Source organism: Galeopterus variegatus, unplaced genomic scaffold (assembly GCF_000696425.1).
Source record: "Galeopterus variegatus unplaced genomic scaffold, G_variegatus-3.0.2 Scaffold4180, whole genome shotgun sequence".
Lineage (NCBI taxonomy): Eukaryota > Metazoa > Chordata > Mammalia > Dermoptera > Cynocephalidae > Galeopterus > Galeopterus variegatus.
This window is the reverse complement of record NW_007730291.1, coordinates 30,568-46,176: the sequence shown is the minus strand read 5'-3', so window position 1 is coordinate 46,176 and position 15,609 is coordinate 30,568. Positions and strand designations below refer to the sequence as shown.

The 15,609-nt window shown below is 43.6% G+C and overlaps 1 protein-coding gene across 1 annotated transcript in view; it reads left to right on the top strand.

The window, feature by feature from the left end:
* LOC103602511 (transcription factor COE3) overlaps positions 1-593 on the top strand; it is a 38,635-nt gene extending 38,042 nt beyond the window's left edge. Inside the window, exon 10 of the mRNA XM_008586919.1 lies at positions 81-593. Within this exon, the coding sequence (XP_008585141.1) occupies positions 81-112 (32 nt within the window). The 3' untranslated portion in view covers positions 113-593. The remainder of the gene's footprint in view (positions 1-80) is intronic.
* The last annotated feature ends 15,016 nt before the right edge of the window (positions 594-15,609 follow it).

The following is a 15,609-nucleotide window of genomic DNA, read 5'->3' as shown; positions in this document are numbered from 1 at the left end:
CCTCCCTCTCTTTCTCTCTCTCTCTCCCCCCCCCCCCCCCCCCCCCCCTCTCTCTCTCTCTCCCTCTCTCTCTCTTGCAGCTATGTCTGGGCTGGTAGTCCCGCCAATGTGAGGGACTTTGTTTACCTTCAGCCGCACCCAGCATCAAAGGACGGACTTCAGGGGACACGTTTAGTATATAACACATGCTGATGGAAACAGTATCTTCAGAAAAGTCAGCAGCAGTTGCAATGCTACAAAAGACTTTGTTTAAAGATTTTATTTAAACTATTAAGAATCAACACTCAAACAACCTACTTCTTCATGAACAATTCCATTTTATTGACTGAACTTTTCTCATATTTTCACATTTCTCAGTCCTGAAGACTAAGGAAAAACAAAGCGATGCCTATTTTGTATAAAGTTTCTGACTCCGTCTTGGCTCTGTCTAGTACTTGCTTTGTGTTGGGAGAAACTCTGTGAATGCACCATTTTGATGATCATGAAACACTGATGAAAAATGCCTCCAGACATTCTCTGTACTCATACTTAGATCCACAACGGTTGTGTATCTCTATAATGTGAAATATTTTTTTGTGGTGAAAAAAGGGGGCCAAGGAGGTATGAGCCATCGAACTGGAACAAAGGGTGACTACACGGTTAGGAGAGCTGGGGTGGGGGAGGGGGAGGGCTTATCATTGCGTAACTTCATCTTAATGAAATGAAACTTTGTAACTTATTGTAGTTAGAAATTGTAACTTTGATATTGAATTCTTTTGCCTTCAACAAGCACACTGACAGAGAAGAAAATGCTACTGTCTGCTGGTTCCAATATTCTCCCACTGCTAGAGCTTCCTGTTAAGCAAGTGTGATCTGCAACATTTTTTCCACTTTTGCTAGCACTGTATACTATTGCATTCTTAGGCTACTGTGAGGTCTATGTTTCTTGTACCAGAAATTGTCCTTTTGACTTCTAGATCCTTCTTCCCTAATGTGTTTTGTATGTGGTTATAAAATTGTAGACTTTTGTGATTTTGCCAAAGTTGTAGCTAAATATTTATACACTTGTCTTGAATTTTTTTCAGATCCACTTAAATATTTAGGAAAACGAGTTTTATTCCTTATGTGTCTTATAAGGAATAAAATGGTCCTCGTTCGACACTTACTCTCCCACGAACACTCGCAGTTGCTAAGGGACTTTATTTTGTAACATATCAATTATAAATATTGTATTTATCTTTGAGATTTTGTACATTGCTTTTCCCGCCTTCTTTCTTTTCCTTTCTTTTGCCCGTATTGGTTTTTGATCACGGCCTGGTGTTGTGATGCTGGGACGAGCATTAGCCAAGAACTGTCTCTTTGATCTGTTTTGTTAAAATGAGCCTACGCCCTTCCGTTTCGTTTGTACTTCAAACGTTTGCTATTGTTTAGACTTTCCATTCTTTTTTTTTTTATTATTTTGAGGAAAAGTCAAATTCATTGTTTATTTTTATATTATTTTTAAGTTATCTAAACAAATACTTTTGAAAAACAAAAAAAAAGTTTGTTGTATAGTCAAAACAAAACGGTGCCACCCGGCTGTGACAAATCCTAGTAGATTCCGTGCATGTGGAGCGGCCACAAAGAGGCGACACCGTTTGGGGCTGTGTCCTTATTATTTTATTTTTTGTAGAATGTAAAAAAGTCATTTTAGCTGCCACCCATGACTGCCACATAGCTGAACTGTGTTTACTGGAAAAATTCAGAGGCCTAAAGTTTAAAATAAAATTTACTTCTGATGTTTTAATTAAAATGTTTGCCACATGTACTTCTCTGATGCCTTAAAAGTGGACTTCTCTTAAGAACATTTGTGCTATTTTATCACAGAATTACACCACAATTGTTAATTAATATTTCGTTTGGAGATTTATGGTGTAAAACACACACACGCACACGCACACACACACAAACACACAAAAGCACAAACCCGCGGTTCCGTGTGTCACTCCTCTCCGGGTCTACATCTGCTGCACTCTGCACCTACCCAAGGCCACCTCAGATTCAGAGAGGTTTCAGGGGAGACCAAAATCACTCTGGGTTTTTAATTTTTTTTTTTAACAACACATTTTTGTGGTCATATCCAACAGCACCGTCTGTACTTTTTAAACTGGAATGACCTCCTTCAGATATTGTGCCTGTTAGTGCCAAACCCACAGTGTGACCAAAAGGTTTTCTTTTTTTCCTTTGCACCAAACGCTTTGCAGACACAGCATAGCAAACATTTTGCAAACTGCAGCAGAAATCAAATTTAAAACAAAAAGGAGGGACTTTCAAAAACTTCTTGACAAAAGTAAACAACAGTGCACAACTTAGAAAGTGTTCATTCGAGAGACTAAATAATAAACAGAATGTCCCCAGTGGTCAGCGGGTCACACTCTGGCTTTGTGACGGCTGACGAGGCTTAGCTACACAGAAAAGCCTGAGAAGTCACTTTGGAACTAAATTGCCTCCGTTTTATTTTGTATAAGTGAGGGTTTGATCTACAAAAGAGCTCATGTGTACGTGTTAAGGACGTTTGCCGGTTTCCTCATACCCGCACTTGGTTTGTGTTTTAGATTAATTAGCCAGTGCCCTCATGGCTTCATTGTCTCAAATCTGAGCGCTTCACTAAATGGTAGATTTTACTGTTAAAAACCCTACAATAAGATTGTTTTATCTGTACATTTTTTCAGATATTTAACTGTATAAAAATGTTCATTTTACACAATATTTAATTAAAGTATTTCTTGTCTGTGGATTTCACTTTTGGTAATTTTGTCTGTTTTGATTATTAAAACAACGGACTAAACACACACGGATGTTACACTGGGGTTTCATTTGCACATCCTGGGCTTTGGAGTGGTGTCTTGATAAAAATGATCCATGCAAGAACCTTCCACAGGGTTATCCTCAGTCTAACCTGCACGGAGACCTTCAGCAGATCACTACCTGAGTGGTTCTGATCCCCAGGGGTGCCATCTATACATATGTTGTACACACGCTCACAGGCTGGTGCTCTGGTGCTGTTTTTCTGTGTCACATGTTCTCTGGGCCACAAAAGCACTGGTGGCACATTCACTGACCAGCTGCTGGTCTTTGAGAACACACAAATCCCATGGCTTATTGGGGGGTTGGTAAACTGGCTCCCCCAGACCTTCCTGCCCCAGCTTCTCTGCTTCTGAACTGGAGGGTAGGGCAGGCAGAGAGCAGCTGCTCTGGCTACCCCAGACACATGCTGCTACTAACGCCACTGTTGTGTGCCCCTCGGGCAAGAACCAGGGTTGGTAGAGCACATCAGCAGAGAGCCCTAGCGGGTGGGCAGACACCAGGCACCCAGATGCTGGCTGAGGTCTGACGTGAGGGACACCGTCACCAACTCCACGTCCACTGCAGTGGCATGGCAGACCCAATGCAGTGCTCCAGCCACTGCCGGCTTGCATAAGTGTAACCGAATGCACCGACTATAATGAGAACTGCCATCAACACTGAGGCTCTAATTTATACAATGACGCTCAGCTCCTACAAGTTTCTAGCTCTCCCACCCCATGTCACTCAGTGTTTTTCCATTTTTTCCTCAATGAAAGGCTGGGTTTGCATGTTTTGGCTTGCAGCTCTGTAACACATACACATAAGTGTGATCCAAATTAGTACTCAAAAATGTCATCTTAATTACTTCTTCTGCAGAGCAAAACAGGAAACAATTATTCAAAACATAAAGAAACTTGTGAATACCTTTTTTCTCCTGTCAGTGACAATCGTTTCGACAATCGGGTTCCTTTGACTGTGGTCTCCTTTCAGCCTTAAAGAGACAGTAAAGGAAGAGACTCATGGGTACAAGCCCGCCCCCCCCCCCCGCACCCCGGAGGCTTCTTCCCAAGTTGCTGGGAGCGGGGGCTGGGGAAGGTGCTGCCCAGCAAGTCGTCTGTCTCCCACTCTGAGCTGGTACCAGCAACAGCCCGCTCCTGGGGGCCGGCTTGCCGGGCCCTGTAACTGGGGAAATAGAAATTGTGTTTGTGTTCCAAATCAGAGGCAAGAACCACATTCTTTCACAATGTATGCCAATTATTGTCAGGCTGCCTTTTAAGGTCTTTCAAGCTTTTAAAGATTATTCAAAGCACTTGAAATGGCTTCAATCTAATGCCTCATTTCATTGCATTAAACAGCCTAGTTAATAAAGAATCAATATATTCAAAGGGCAAGGTTATCTTTTGTCTATAAGGGGTGGTGTCATTCTGAACCTTTTATAGTTCAAATGCTGAAAAAGACCTCATGAAATCCATACTCATCAAGTGGGTCAACGAGAGCAATAAAGAGGCCCCTGAAAAGAAAGAAAGGCTGGCCTCCTTTAAAACAACTCCAGCCTTATCTCCCCTGCTTGGAGCGCCCAAAGAAGTCCTCAGAAAATGTCAATTTCTCATCAAGACAACAGGCCACAATGATCACTTTTTCCAGAGACTACATACAATTAAGAGAGTGCAGAGAGGTGGCCACGGTGGTGATTTGTGGCTTATTCTGGCCCCAGGAGCTGCACTCTCCCTCCCAGCAGATAAAAAGGGTTGTTGATAACTGAAGTGTCAATATGCCAAAGAACGATTTTTGAATGTGCGTCCTTGTGCTTTGAGCTCGCCGGGCCGATCCCAGGCCCTGATAATGATGCAGCTGCCAACAGACACCACAGGTTGGCCCTCACAATTAATGCCATGAATACATCACACAAAAGAGTTGGGATGCTTTATCCTGGGTGAGACAATCCCCTGTTTTATCTTTCAAGGATTCCTTTTATGTTGGAATAAGGTTGCTTTTAATGAAATTTAAACTCATCAGAGGAAATAAAAAACCTCCAATCAGATTACAAATTGATTTTTTGGTCATTTGTCATGTCCCAGTGTGCAGCCGCAGGTTTCATGGGGGAGAGAGTTGCCCTTCCTGGGCTGGGCAACCAGTGTGGACACAGCTCCTCGTCCCCACACCACCCCCAGCCTGGGGACATGAGCCGCACTCCTTGGTGTGAGCATAAGGCGGCTCTTGACCTGGTGCAGACTCAGCCACGGTTGGTTCCAACTCTGCGCACCCTGATGATGCTGGTAAAATGAACCCATGACAAGAACAGGTGCCAATCAGCTCTGAATCCAGTCACGGCTTACTAACCTAGGGACATCATCCTTGGCAAAACTCACAGTGACTTCTAGGTCTGCAGTAACAGCCACTGATGGCCAAGAGAGACACACTGTCTTGGGATTGTGGTAAGTTTTGCCTTGTTTCCACCCACCCCTGAATCTGTGACACACCCACAGCTGGCACCATGCAGGACAAAGAACCAAATGGGCACCCAGTCCCCACCCACCCAGGCCTTGTAAGAAAACCTGGTTAACTCCTGCTCAGCCATCCTATCTATGCCCAAAGGTTCTGCTTGGCAAAGCCTGCCCTGCCTCCAGGCAGCTGCGGGGGGCCAGCCCCCATGCTCCACCCAATCCTCTTGGAGTCATCTAAGGCCACCAGCCTCCAGCCTCCCTGTGATTCTCCTGTGCACGTTGCACGGACTGGAGCTTCTGGAGGGAACACACAGTCATGCTGTCCTCTCCTCCTCTCCCCATATCAGGGTACCCCATCAAGGCTGAGTGGCTGGGAGTGTGGGGGCAAAGGTCCCACTGAGGGTCCGGAACATGATGTGGGTCTGGAAGGGCCTTTTGTCCCTCCTGGAAAGAGTGGGGCCCAGGACAAGATCAGGGCAGGCACTACCTCAGGAGGGAAGCAAACATCATTTCTTACTCAAGATTCTCCAGAGACCACTCTTTAAAACATAATCTCTAAAGTGAGCAGAATATTTTACACATTTTCAAACACCAAATGCCACCTCAGCAGCACTTTGTGGCCTGTGGAGCATTTAGCTCACGTTGTCGCATCTGTCCTCCCTCACAGCTCTGTGCCAGGACTGGCTCCCACTTCCAGGCAGAACTGCAGCTCAGAAAGGTTAATGACCAGCCGGGGTCACGAGGCTGCGAGCACTAGGGCCAGGCGCCAAGCCAAGTCTCCAGTCTCCAAACCCTGCGCTCTTTCCACTGATGTAGGTTTCAGATAAACTTGGGAATTTAAAAAGAGAGAAAGACACTGTCCTATGGAAGTGAAGAAAGAACTCACATCTCCCTGGGAAGATCCCATCCAAGCACCTGCAGGGCTTGAAGGGCCTGACTCAGTGGAGGCCACCTGGACAGTGCCTTGTCCAGGGAGGTCAGCTGGGGCTCAGGGGGCCTTGCTGGAGGACACAACCAATGTCACAGGTCCACACTCCCAAAACCAGGGGCAGAGGCTCATTTTCCCCAGGGCCTCTGTAGCCACCAGGTGGCCTATGCAGAACTGCTTCCCTCTGCTTTTCCACTGGCTTCCTGGGGTCCACAGGTGGTCCACATGGAGCTGGTGGTACCATGAATCCCGTGTAGACAAGGTGCCTTCCAGTCTACACAGCATACCCAGTGTGGCAGGGGCAACAGATGAGGGACACAGAGCCATTCACATGGTGCAGCGCAGGAGGTTGGTGCAGACTGGGGCCACTGAGGCAGCACTGAGGGGCCAGGCTGCAAGGGCTTAAGCCAGCAGCTGGCACCCAGCAAGGGTTCGGGAAACATCAGCTTCTGCTTCTGCTGGCAAGGTGACAATGGAGGCAGGTGTGGGATGAGAAGAGGAGAACAGGAGCAACAATGACTTTGGTGGCAGAGGTGAGTGAGAACAAAGTCTGAGGCATGGGCTGAAGAGGAAATGAAGTATCAGAGGGGACACGGGGTCTCCCTCCAAGCTGTCCGCCTGACACTGTGTTGACAGGGGGCCGTGACCACCGGGGGTGTTAGTGCAGCTCACTCACCACCTGGGGTGGGGCACAGCAGCTAAGACCGAACCTGAAACTCAGGTTTCCACTTAGGAGGGACGTGCCCCGTGTCCCTGGCAGAACACAGTGCCAGTGTAGGAGAGAGAAAAAATACCTGCAACAATTGCAATAGATGGTGTATATTCTTAATATACAATGAGCTTTTGCAAATCAATGACTTGATGAATTCCTCACCAAACAATGGGCAAATTCACAGTCAATTCATGAGGGAGCAATAGAAGTGATCGATAAGCTTAGAAAATTATATTCAACCTCACTTAAAAATGCAAATCAAATTAAAATAATGAGATGAAATTTTTTTCACCTATTAAATTAGAAAAGATTTTTCTTTTTTTTTTTTCCTTTTTGTCTTTTTTCGTGACCGGCAACGGGATTGCAACCCTCAGTGTTGCGCCTGCACCACGCTCAACCAGTGAGTGGACCGGTCTCTATATGGGATCCGAACCCTCGGCGGGAGCGCCACCACACTCCCAAGCGCCACCGCGCTCCCAAGCGCCGCACTCTTTTTTCGTGACCGGTAACGGGATCGCAACCCTCGGTGTCACACCCGTACCGTGACCAGCAATGGGATCGCAACCCTCGGTGTCGCGCCCGCACCGTGCTCAACCAGTGAGCGGACCGGTCTCTATATGGGATCCGAACCCTCGGCGGGAGCGCCACCACACTCCCAAGCGCCACCGCGCTCCCAAGCGCCGCACTCTACCGAGTGCGCCACCGGGCCGGCCCAGAAAAGATTTTTCTTAAAAGCTAATCCACAGTGCTGCGGATGGAGGAATGGGCATCCTGACACTTGTTGATAGAAAAGTAAATTGGTACGGTCCTTATGGAAAGCCATCTGTCATTATATGAGGGGACTGAACAATGTCACATCCTTCTGACCCACTAATTCCACTTCTAGGATCAACCTCGAAGAAATGACCAGAGATTAGACAAGACTTTAAGTACAAGATTGTTCACTGCAGTAATGTTTATTAAAAAATTGCAAAGAACCCAAATAGCTAAAAATAGGAATCGTTAATTAAATTATGATATAGCCATACAGTGGAACGTCGTATATTCTATTAAAGTATTAAGATAATGTTTCTGAAGTATATCTAATGAAATGGTAAACACCAACCACAAATTAAGTGAAACAAGCATATAATACTAAGTCCAATTTATAAATTTTTATGTAGAAAGAAGGAAAGAAAGAATATATATACATATACGGAAAAAATACTAATCAGAATTACAGCAAAATTAACAGTTGGTATATCTGGGAGGGGAAAGCTTCCAGATTACCTCCATATTTTTCAAGTTATCTACAAAATAGACAGGTCACGTCTTGGAGAACGCTGCTCAGGGAGTCACTGTCACACCACGCTGCCCTCTTGCTACAGCAGACAGGTGGGGAACACCTAACCAAGAGCCAACCAGATTGGCCTGGAACACTGAGGCCAGAAGGTACAGGCTCTGGTGCTGCAAGGCCATTTGGATCCTGAGCCTGGCTGACATGATAGTAGGAGAACAGAGAGCAGACCAGGAAGCTGGTTGGCTCCAAGAGGGCAGGACGGAAGTCAGAGAGCTGCAGAGCCCAGGGCGGTGTGGCCCAAAGCGGTGAGAGCCACAGGGGATGTCCCCAAGAAGTCCAGCCGACTCCCCTGCTCCCGGCTTCCTCTGCATCCCTCTGGGGCCTGATATTTCACTGTTATTTGAACTTCTTTGAGAGAGTTTCTGTTGCCTGCAACCAAACAACTACTGACCAGACAAATTAGGGAGAAAGATTATTTTAAAACTAGTATTATAGGAAAATCCAAAAGAACTTAGAAAGTACTAGATTTAATAAGCAAATTTAGCAAGATTGATCAATACGAGGGCACTTCAAAAAGTTCATGGAAAGATTCATAGTATCTTCTAATTTTATTTTTCCATGAACTTTTTGAAGTGCCCTCCTATGAGGTCAAGATACAAACTTATTGTTATAACAATAGTGAACAATCAGTTAATGGAATTTTTAAAATGATACCATTTACAATAGCATAAAAACATCAAATACCTAGAAAGAATGCTACCAAAGTTACGCAAAATGTTTGCATAGAAAAACACGAAATTGTACTGAAAGTTTAAAAATCTTAATAAATGGAGCATATGCCACATTCATGGATTGGAAAACTACATGCTGAAAAGATACCAATTCTCCCTAAACTGACCTATACCTAGATTCAATGCAGTCTCCATCAGATTCTAGTAGGAGCTCTTCTTGAAACTGACAGGTTGATTCTGAAAATTACATGGAAATGGAAAAGACCTAGAAGAGCCACCGAGCTCTAACAGAGACAGAAGCTGGAGGACTTGAGCTACTCAAACTGAGATTTCTCATGTGATCATAATGACTACAACAGTTTGGTATTAGAACGAGAACAGATGGGGCCGGCCCGGTGGCGCACTGGATAGTGCGCCGCTTGGGAAGCGCGGTGGTGCTCCCGCCCGAGGGTTCGGATCCCACGTACGGACCGGTTCCCGCTCACTGGCTGGGCGAGGCGCAGGAGCGATGCCAAGGGTTGCAATCCCGTTGCCGGTCCCCGGTCCGGTACGGGGGCAACACTGAGGGTTGCGATCCATTGCCGGACACGGAAAAAAGACAAAAGACACACACACAAAAAGAACAAGAACAGATGAATAACCCAGTGGACCAGATTGTCTAGAAATAGACCTCCTATGCATGGTCACCTGATTTACGACCAAGGTGACCTCGCTGTGCGGTGGGGAAGGGTGGTCTTTTCAACACGTGGTGCTGAGTGGGCAGGCACATGGTGAAGAAGTGAACGATGGCCCTTCACGCATGTGAAAGGACAGACTGGGGTGGCGGGGCACTCTAAGGCGTGATGACTCCCCAGCTCTGAAGAGGAGAGGAAGAGGGTTCAGAGACAGAGGGAACAGCTGGTGTTAAAACACAAGTCAGAGAACATCCCGGAAGGACCTACAACAAGCCTGGGCTATGAGAACCAGTCTGCCTGGGCAGCTTGAAGAGGAGGGAAGCCTCTAAAGGGAACAAAATCCAATTCCAGGCTCCCTCTAGCCGACTCCTTGGGTTTGTTCACCTCTGGAAGCATCAGTGCCTCGGGTGGGGTTCTCACAGGAGCTGACAAGCGTGGGCAGCCGTAGAGATGGCTGTTCTGAAGCACTTAAAAAAAGTCCTGTGGTTTTACTGTTGCAAAAAATTAAAAAAGATTGAAATAAGTGGAGAAACATCTTATGTTCATGGATTGGAAGACGATACTATTAAGATGGCAATACTCCTCACGTTGATCTACAGAGTCAATGCGTTCCCTATCAGAAACACAGCTGGCTGCTTTGTAGAAATTGACAAGCTGATTCTAAAACTCACATGGTGTTGCACCAGACACAGAATAACCAAAACCGTCTTGAAAAATAAGAACAACATTAGAGCATTTCGTTCATCCTCTAACAAAGGGAATTCCTTTAAAGAGAATTCCTACTTTCTTATTTCGAAAGTTACTATGAAGTTATAGTCATCAAGACAGAGCAGTACTGACATAGAAAGGACATATAGATCAATGGGTAGACTTGAGAGTCCAGAAATAAACTTATGTGTCTTCGATCATCGGATTCTCAATGAGGGTGCCATGACCATCCAATGGGAAAAGGACAGTCTCTTCGACAGATGGTGCTGAGACAACCGGATGGCCACAGCGAAAGAATGAAATTAGACTCCTACTTCACATGACATACCAAAATCAACTCAACATGGGTCAAAGGCCTAAACATCAGAGTTAAAGCTATAAAACTCCTGGAAGAGAATGGTTCTCTTCATGACCTTGGCATTGACACGAATTTTGCAGTTGTGTTTGACACAATGGATATGACACAAATTTTTGATGTGATACCAAAAGTAGGAGCCACATACACACAAAAATAGTTACACTGAATTCCATCAAAATTGAAGTGAAAGAAGACAACCTCCCCCAAACATACATGTCTCCATTTATACAAAGTGTCCAGTATAGACAAATCCATGTAGATGGAAAGTAGATTAATAGTTGCTTAGGGCTGGGCGACAAGGGGCTGGTGAGTAGGGAAGTGATAGCTAAAGAGTTTGGGTTTCTTTCTGAGGTGATGAGAATGTTCTAAAATTGACTGTGGTGATGATTACACATGTCAGTGAATATACTGAAAAGCCTTGAATTGAACTCTTTAAATGGGTTGATTGTATGGTATGTGAATTATATTTCTCAATAAAGTTGTTATAAAAGATAAAAAAAGTCCTGTGGTTTTAGCAAAGTATAAAAAAAACTTTTTTTATGAAGAATTATTCTTTTGGTGTTCTGGAGAAACCATGTTTCCTGCTCAATAAAGTTGTTATAAAAGATAAAAAAAGTCCTGTGGTTTTAGCAAAGTATAAAAAAAATTTTTTTTATGAAGAATTATTCTTTTGGTGTTCTGGAGAAACCATGTTTCCTGGAGAATCCTGCTAGGACCCAAGCCCCTGGTTGGCACATGGGATCCAGGGGCCCTCCTGAGTCTTTGCCCAAAACTGGTCAAGGGTCCTCCCACCCATCAGCTCCCCAGGAGGGGCTGCTTGCTGTCCACACACCTTCCAAGGGGAAGCTGCTCTGATGTGGTATCAGCATCTATCCCCAGGCCATTGAGGTGAAGGTCATGACCCCTGACTGCTGCCTGGGGTCCAGTGGATACAGGTCCAGGCCCCCTCCAAGGCCCTGGCCCCATGTGGCTCCAGGTGGGACTGCCTGCCCCAGCCTCAGCCTGAATTCTGCCTGGAACCTTCTGAGGCCACCCTTGGTCCTCTGTGTAATGTACCTACACAGCGCTTCTCCTCCAAGGTCATTTCCAAAGTTAAAATTTTCCTGAAGGAAAAAAAGAATTCTTTGAGATGACTTTTTAAAAATCTCCTTCGTTATTTTCCAAACATTCCAGAATACTCAGTCCTACTATTTTAAACATATTAGTCCTTTTTATTAAATTTCTTTCAAACTTGTTGTCTCATTAAGTTGGATATCTGGAATCTCCACGGATCCCACCGCTGCCACCTGCTCTGAGCCACATCAGCACTTCCCTGGTGGATGGCAGCAGCTCCTAACCAGTCCCCTGCTTCCCCTCATGCTGGCTCTCTATCTCTCTGCCTCCTTGCAGCAGCCAGAGGGTCCTTTACAATGACAGGCAGACCACCTTTGCCGCACCCCCTCCAAAGGCCTTCCAGTGGCCACAAGATGTACACAGCCACCCACCCTTCCCTCCCTCTCTGGCTGCCTTTGCTCATAGACCACTCCTTGGTCCTTGAACATGTCTGGGAAACTCCTGCCGGAGGCTCCAAGTTTGCTGTTCCCTCTCCCTGGAAGTTCTTTTGCAAAAGCACCTGCTGTGCTCCCCAGCTCATGTCTTCCCCCTTCCCAGGGAGGTGTCCCTGCCTGCCAGTGTAAAATTAATAACCCCTCCCCAAGCACTGCCCACACGCCTCCCCCCTTGCATTTTATTTTTCTCCTTAGCACTTACACCATTTAATGAAGTGTAAGTTTTACTTAACTTCTGTGCTGTCTCCTCACAAGAACATAAGCCCCTGAAGGAGAGGGGCTTGTCTGCTTGGATTATTACCGCATCTCCAGATCCCCAGCTTTTGCAAACCAAACTTTCAAGGAAACAATGCTCCTTACCAAGTCTTCAACCAAGGAAGGGGTTCTTAAACTGAAGTCCGTGAACTTGAATGGAAAACAAAATTACTTCTTTATTTTCACAAATTGTTACAAAATTTAGCATTTCCTTTCCTTACAAATATAGGCAACAAACCACAGTAGTTTAATAGTACCAGGGGTGTTTTGTAGAAACCTTGAGAGATTGTTTATGATTATCATGACTTTAGAATTCTGGCAATTAGCAAATATGTTCCTTGATCTTGTTCCTTAATTCATTAATAATAAAGAAGCACATATGTAACAATATCACACAGTTTATTTTTAATGTTTGATAACTATTCAATAGAATTAATTTTCCTTGTGAGCCTATGTATTTTATTTCACACATTTGAAAACATTTTGTGGAACAAAGAGCGAACCCTAATGCCAAATTAAGCTAATAATAATATATGGATATTGATTCATAATTATAACAAATGTAATGCAAATGTAACATGTCAATCATAGGAGACACTGCATGTGTGGGTGGGGAGGGTGTGGAAATTCTCTGTGCTTTCTGCTCTATTTCTCTGTAAAACTAAAACTGTTATAAAAATAAAGAAAAAATAAATCTCAAAAAGAAAAAGAATATTAAAAAAGAAAAAGAAAAAAAGAGAAAATGTGGTGCTGAGAAAGGAGTCTATAGGAGGTGCCAGTCTGACCAGGGGTTCGTGGCATAGGGGACGTGAAGAACCCCAGACTGAGGCACCTGCTTCTCTGCTCAGGACGTGTGGTTCAATATCACACCATCCCGGCCCTTGAAGAATCCAGGTTTTTCATTATCTGGCACGGTTTGCTCCATTGTGCACCGTTCTTGTGTTAGTTTACAATATACAGTCTTCAGAGTAAGAGAATTCTGTGAAAAGATCACCAGACTTAGACTGGGTGGTCTCAGTAAAGGCCAAGCAGGTTGCAGAACATCAGCTCCATTTGGAGAATTTGTGGAGGCCTTGCTGTGGGCCAGGTGCTGAGCCAGAAGAAAGACAGGCATTAAATAGATAATAATCCATTTTTTCTTGCTTTCTTGTAATCCAGGCTTATTGTAAACATAAAAGCAAAGAACACGTATGCAGAGGAAAAGGTTAATCCTCCTTCATCCCAGCTCTGCCTATAAACCCCTTCAACTCTCAGGAAGATACATTGTTACCAGTGGGTTGTCAGTCTTTCTAGACCTTATTCAAAGGACGTTACAAACAGGTAGACATTTACATATAGTATTAAAACCATAAAATGGACCATAATTTTCACACTATTCTCATCATTCTCCCCCAATAATCTTTCTGCCAGTACATGTGGATCTACATTACTTTTTCTAGTGGTTGTAGAATAATTCATTGTTCAGATGAAAGTGCATTATTAAACCAGTCCCCTGTTGAAAATTTTCATGTTTTTTGCTATTAAAAACAGTGCTAAAGTAAGCAAATAAGTAAAAAATAAAAAATTTAAAAGATACTATTAAAAGAAGATACCATTTACAATGGCAGTAAAAAATAAAGTATCTAGAAATAAATTGAAGTTATTAAAAACTGGTACACTGAAAACCACAAAACATAATTGAGAAAAAAATTGAATAGCTATAAATAATTGGAAGGATATACCATGTTCATGAATTAGAAAACTCAATATTGTAAAGAATCTAAATTCGTTGTCAATTGATCTGTAGATTAAACACAATCTTAATCAAAATGCCAGCAGGTTTACTTTGGTGGAAATTGATGAGCTGATTTAAAAATTCACATGGACATGCAAAAGGTTAAGGATAGTCAACATAATCTGGGAGAAGAATAAAACTGGAAAATGTAGGCCACCAGATATCAAAGCTTATTTAAAGCTACAGTAATTAAGACAATGTATTGTTGGTGCAAGGATAGACTGAAAGTCCAGCAGAATGGGACAGAGACCACAAACAGACCCACACACAGGACAGAACGAGGCTGGTGCAACAAGTGGCACTGAGCCACAGGTAAGCCTCTTGCAAAAAATAAACCTTGACCCCTACCTCGCACCATACACAAAACTCAGGTCTAGGTGGATCTCTGGCTAAATGGGAAGGATAAAACAGTAAAGTTTTCAGAAGAAAACATGGGAGACTATTTTCACAACTTTGTGATGGCAAAAATATAGTAAACAGGACATAAAAAGCTTTAAGCAAAAATAAATTGATCAGTTGGACTACATTAAAATTAAGAAATGCTGTTCTTCAAAATGACTTGATTAAGAGAACGATAAGACAAGGCACAGAGCTGGAGAAAGTATCTGCTACATTAAAATTAAGAAATGCTGTTCTTCAAAATGACTTGATTAAGAGAACGATAAGACAAGAAACAGAGCTGGAGAAAGTATCTGCAAGATTATATAAGGGCACCTCAGAAAGTCTGTGAAAAAAAAATAATTAAAAGACAGTATGAATCTTTGAAGTACCCTTAAATATCTGACAAAGGATTCATATCAGAATATAAAGAACGCCTACACATCATCAAGTAAAAAGTAGGCAGTCTAATACCAAAAAATGGACAAAATACCTGAAAAGGCAATATACAGAAAACCAGATATCCAAATAGTCAATAAACATCTGAAAGATGCTGAACTCATTAACCATCAGGAAAAGAAAATTAAATGACAAAGTAATACCACTGCCCCTCCACCAGAATGGCTAATCCGAGACAAGCAACATCGTGTTCTGGCAAAGATGTGGAGCAGCTGGAGCTCCCACACACGGCTGGTAAGAACATAAATTGGTACAAGCACTTAAAAAAGCGCTGGTAGCATCCACCGACGCTGAACATTATGACTCAGCAACTCCACCGCCAGGCGTGTAACCAACAGGAATGAGCGCATCACGCACTAAAGTACATGAGCTACACAGTTAACAGTGGCATTACATTTTTAATGGACCCAACTGAAAACATGTCCACCAGTAGTAAAATTATAAATAAAATTGTGGCATATTCATACAACATGAATATTTCACGCAACAATGAGAATGAATTTACTATCACTAAATGCATTGATATGGATTGATACTGAGTTTCACTGACGTTGAAT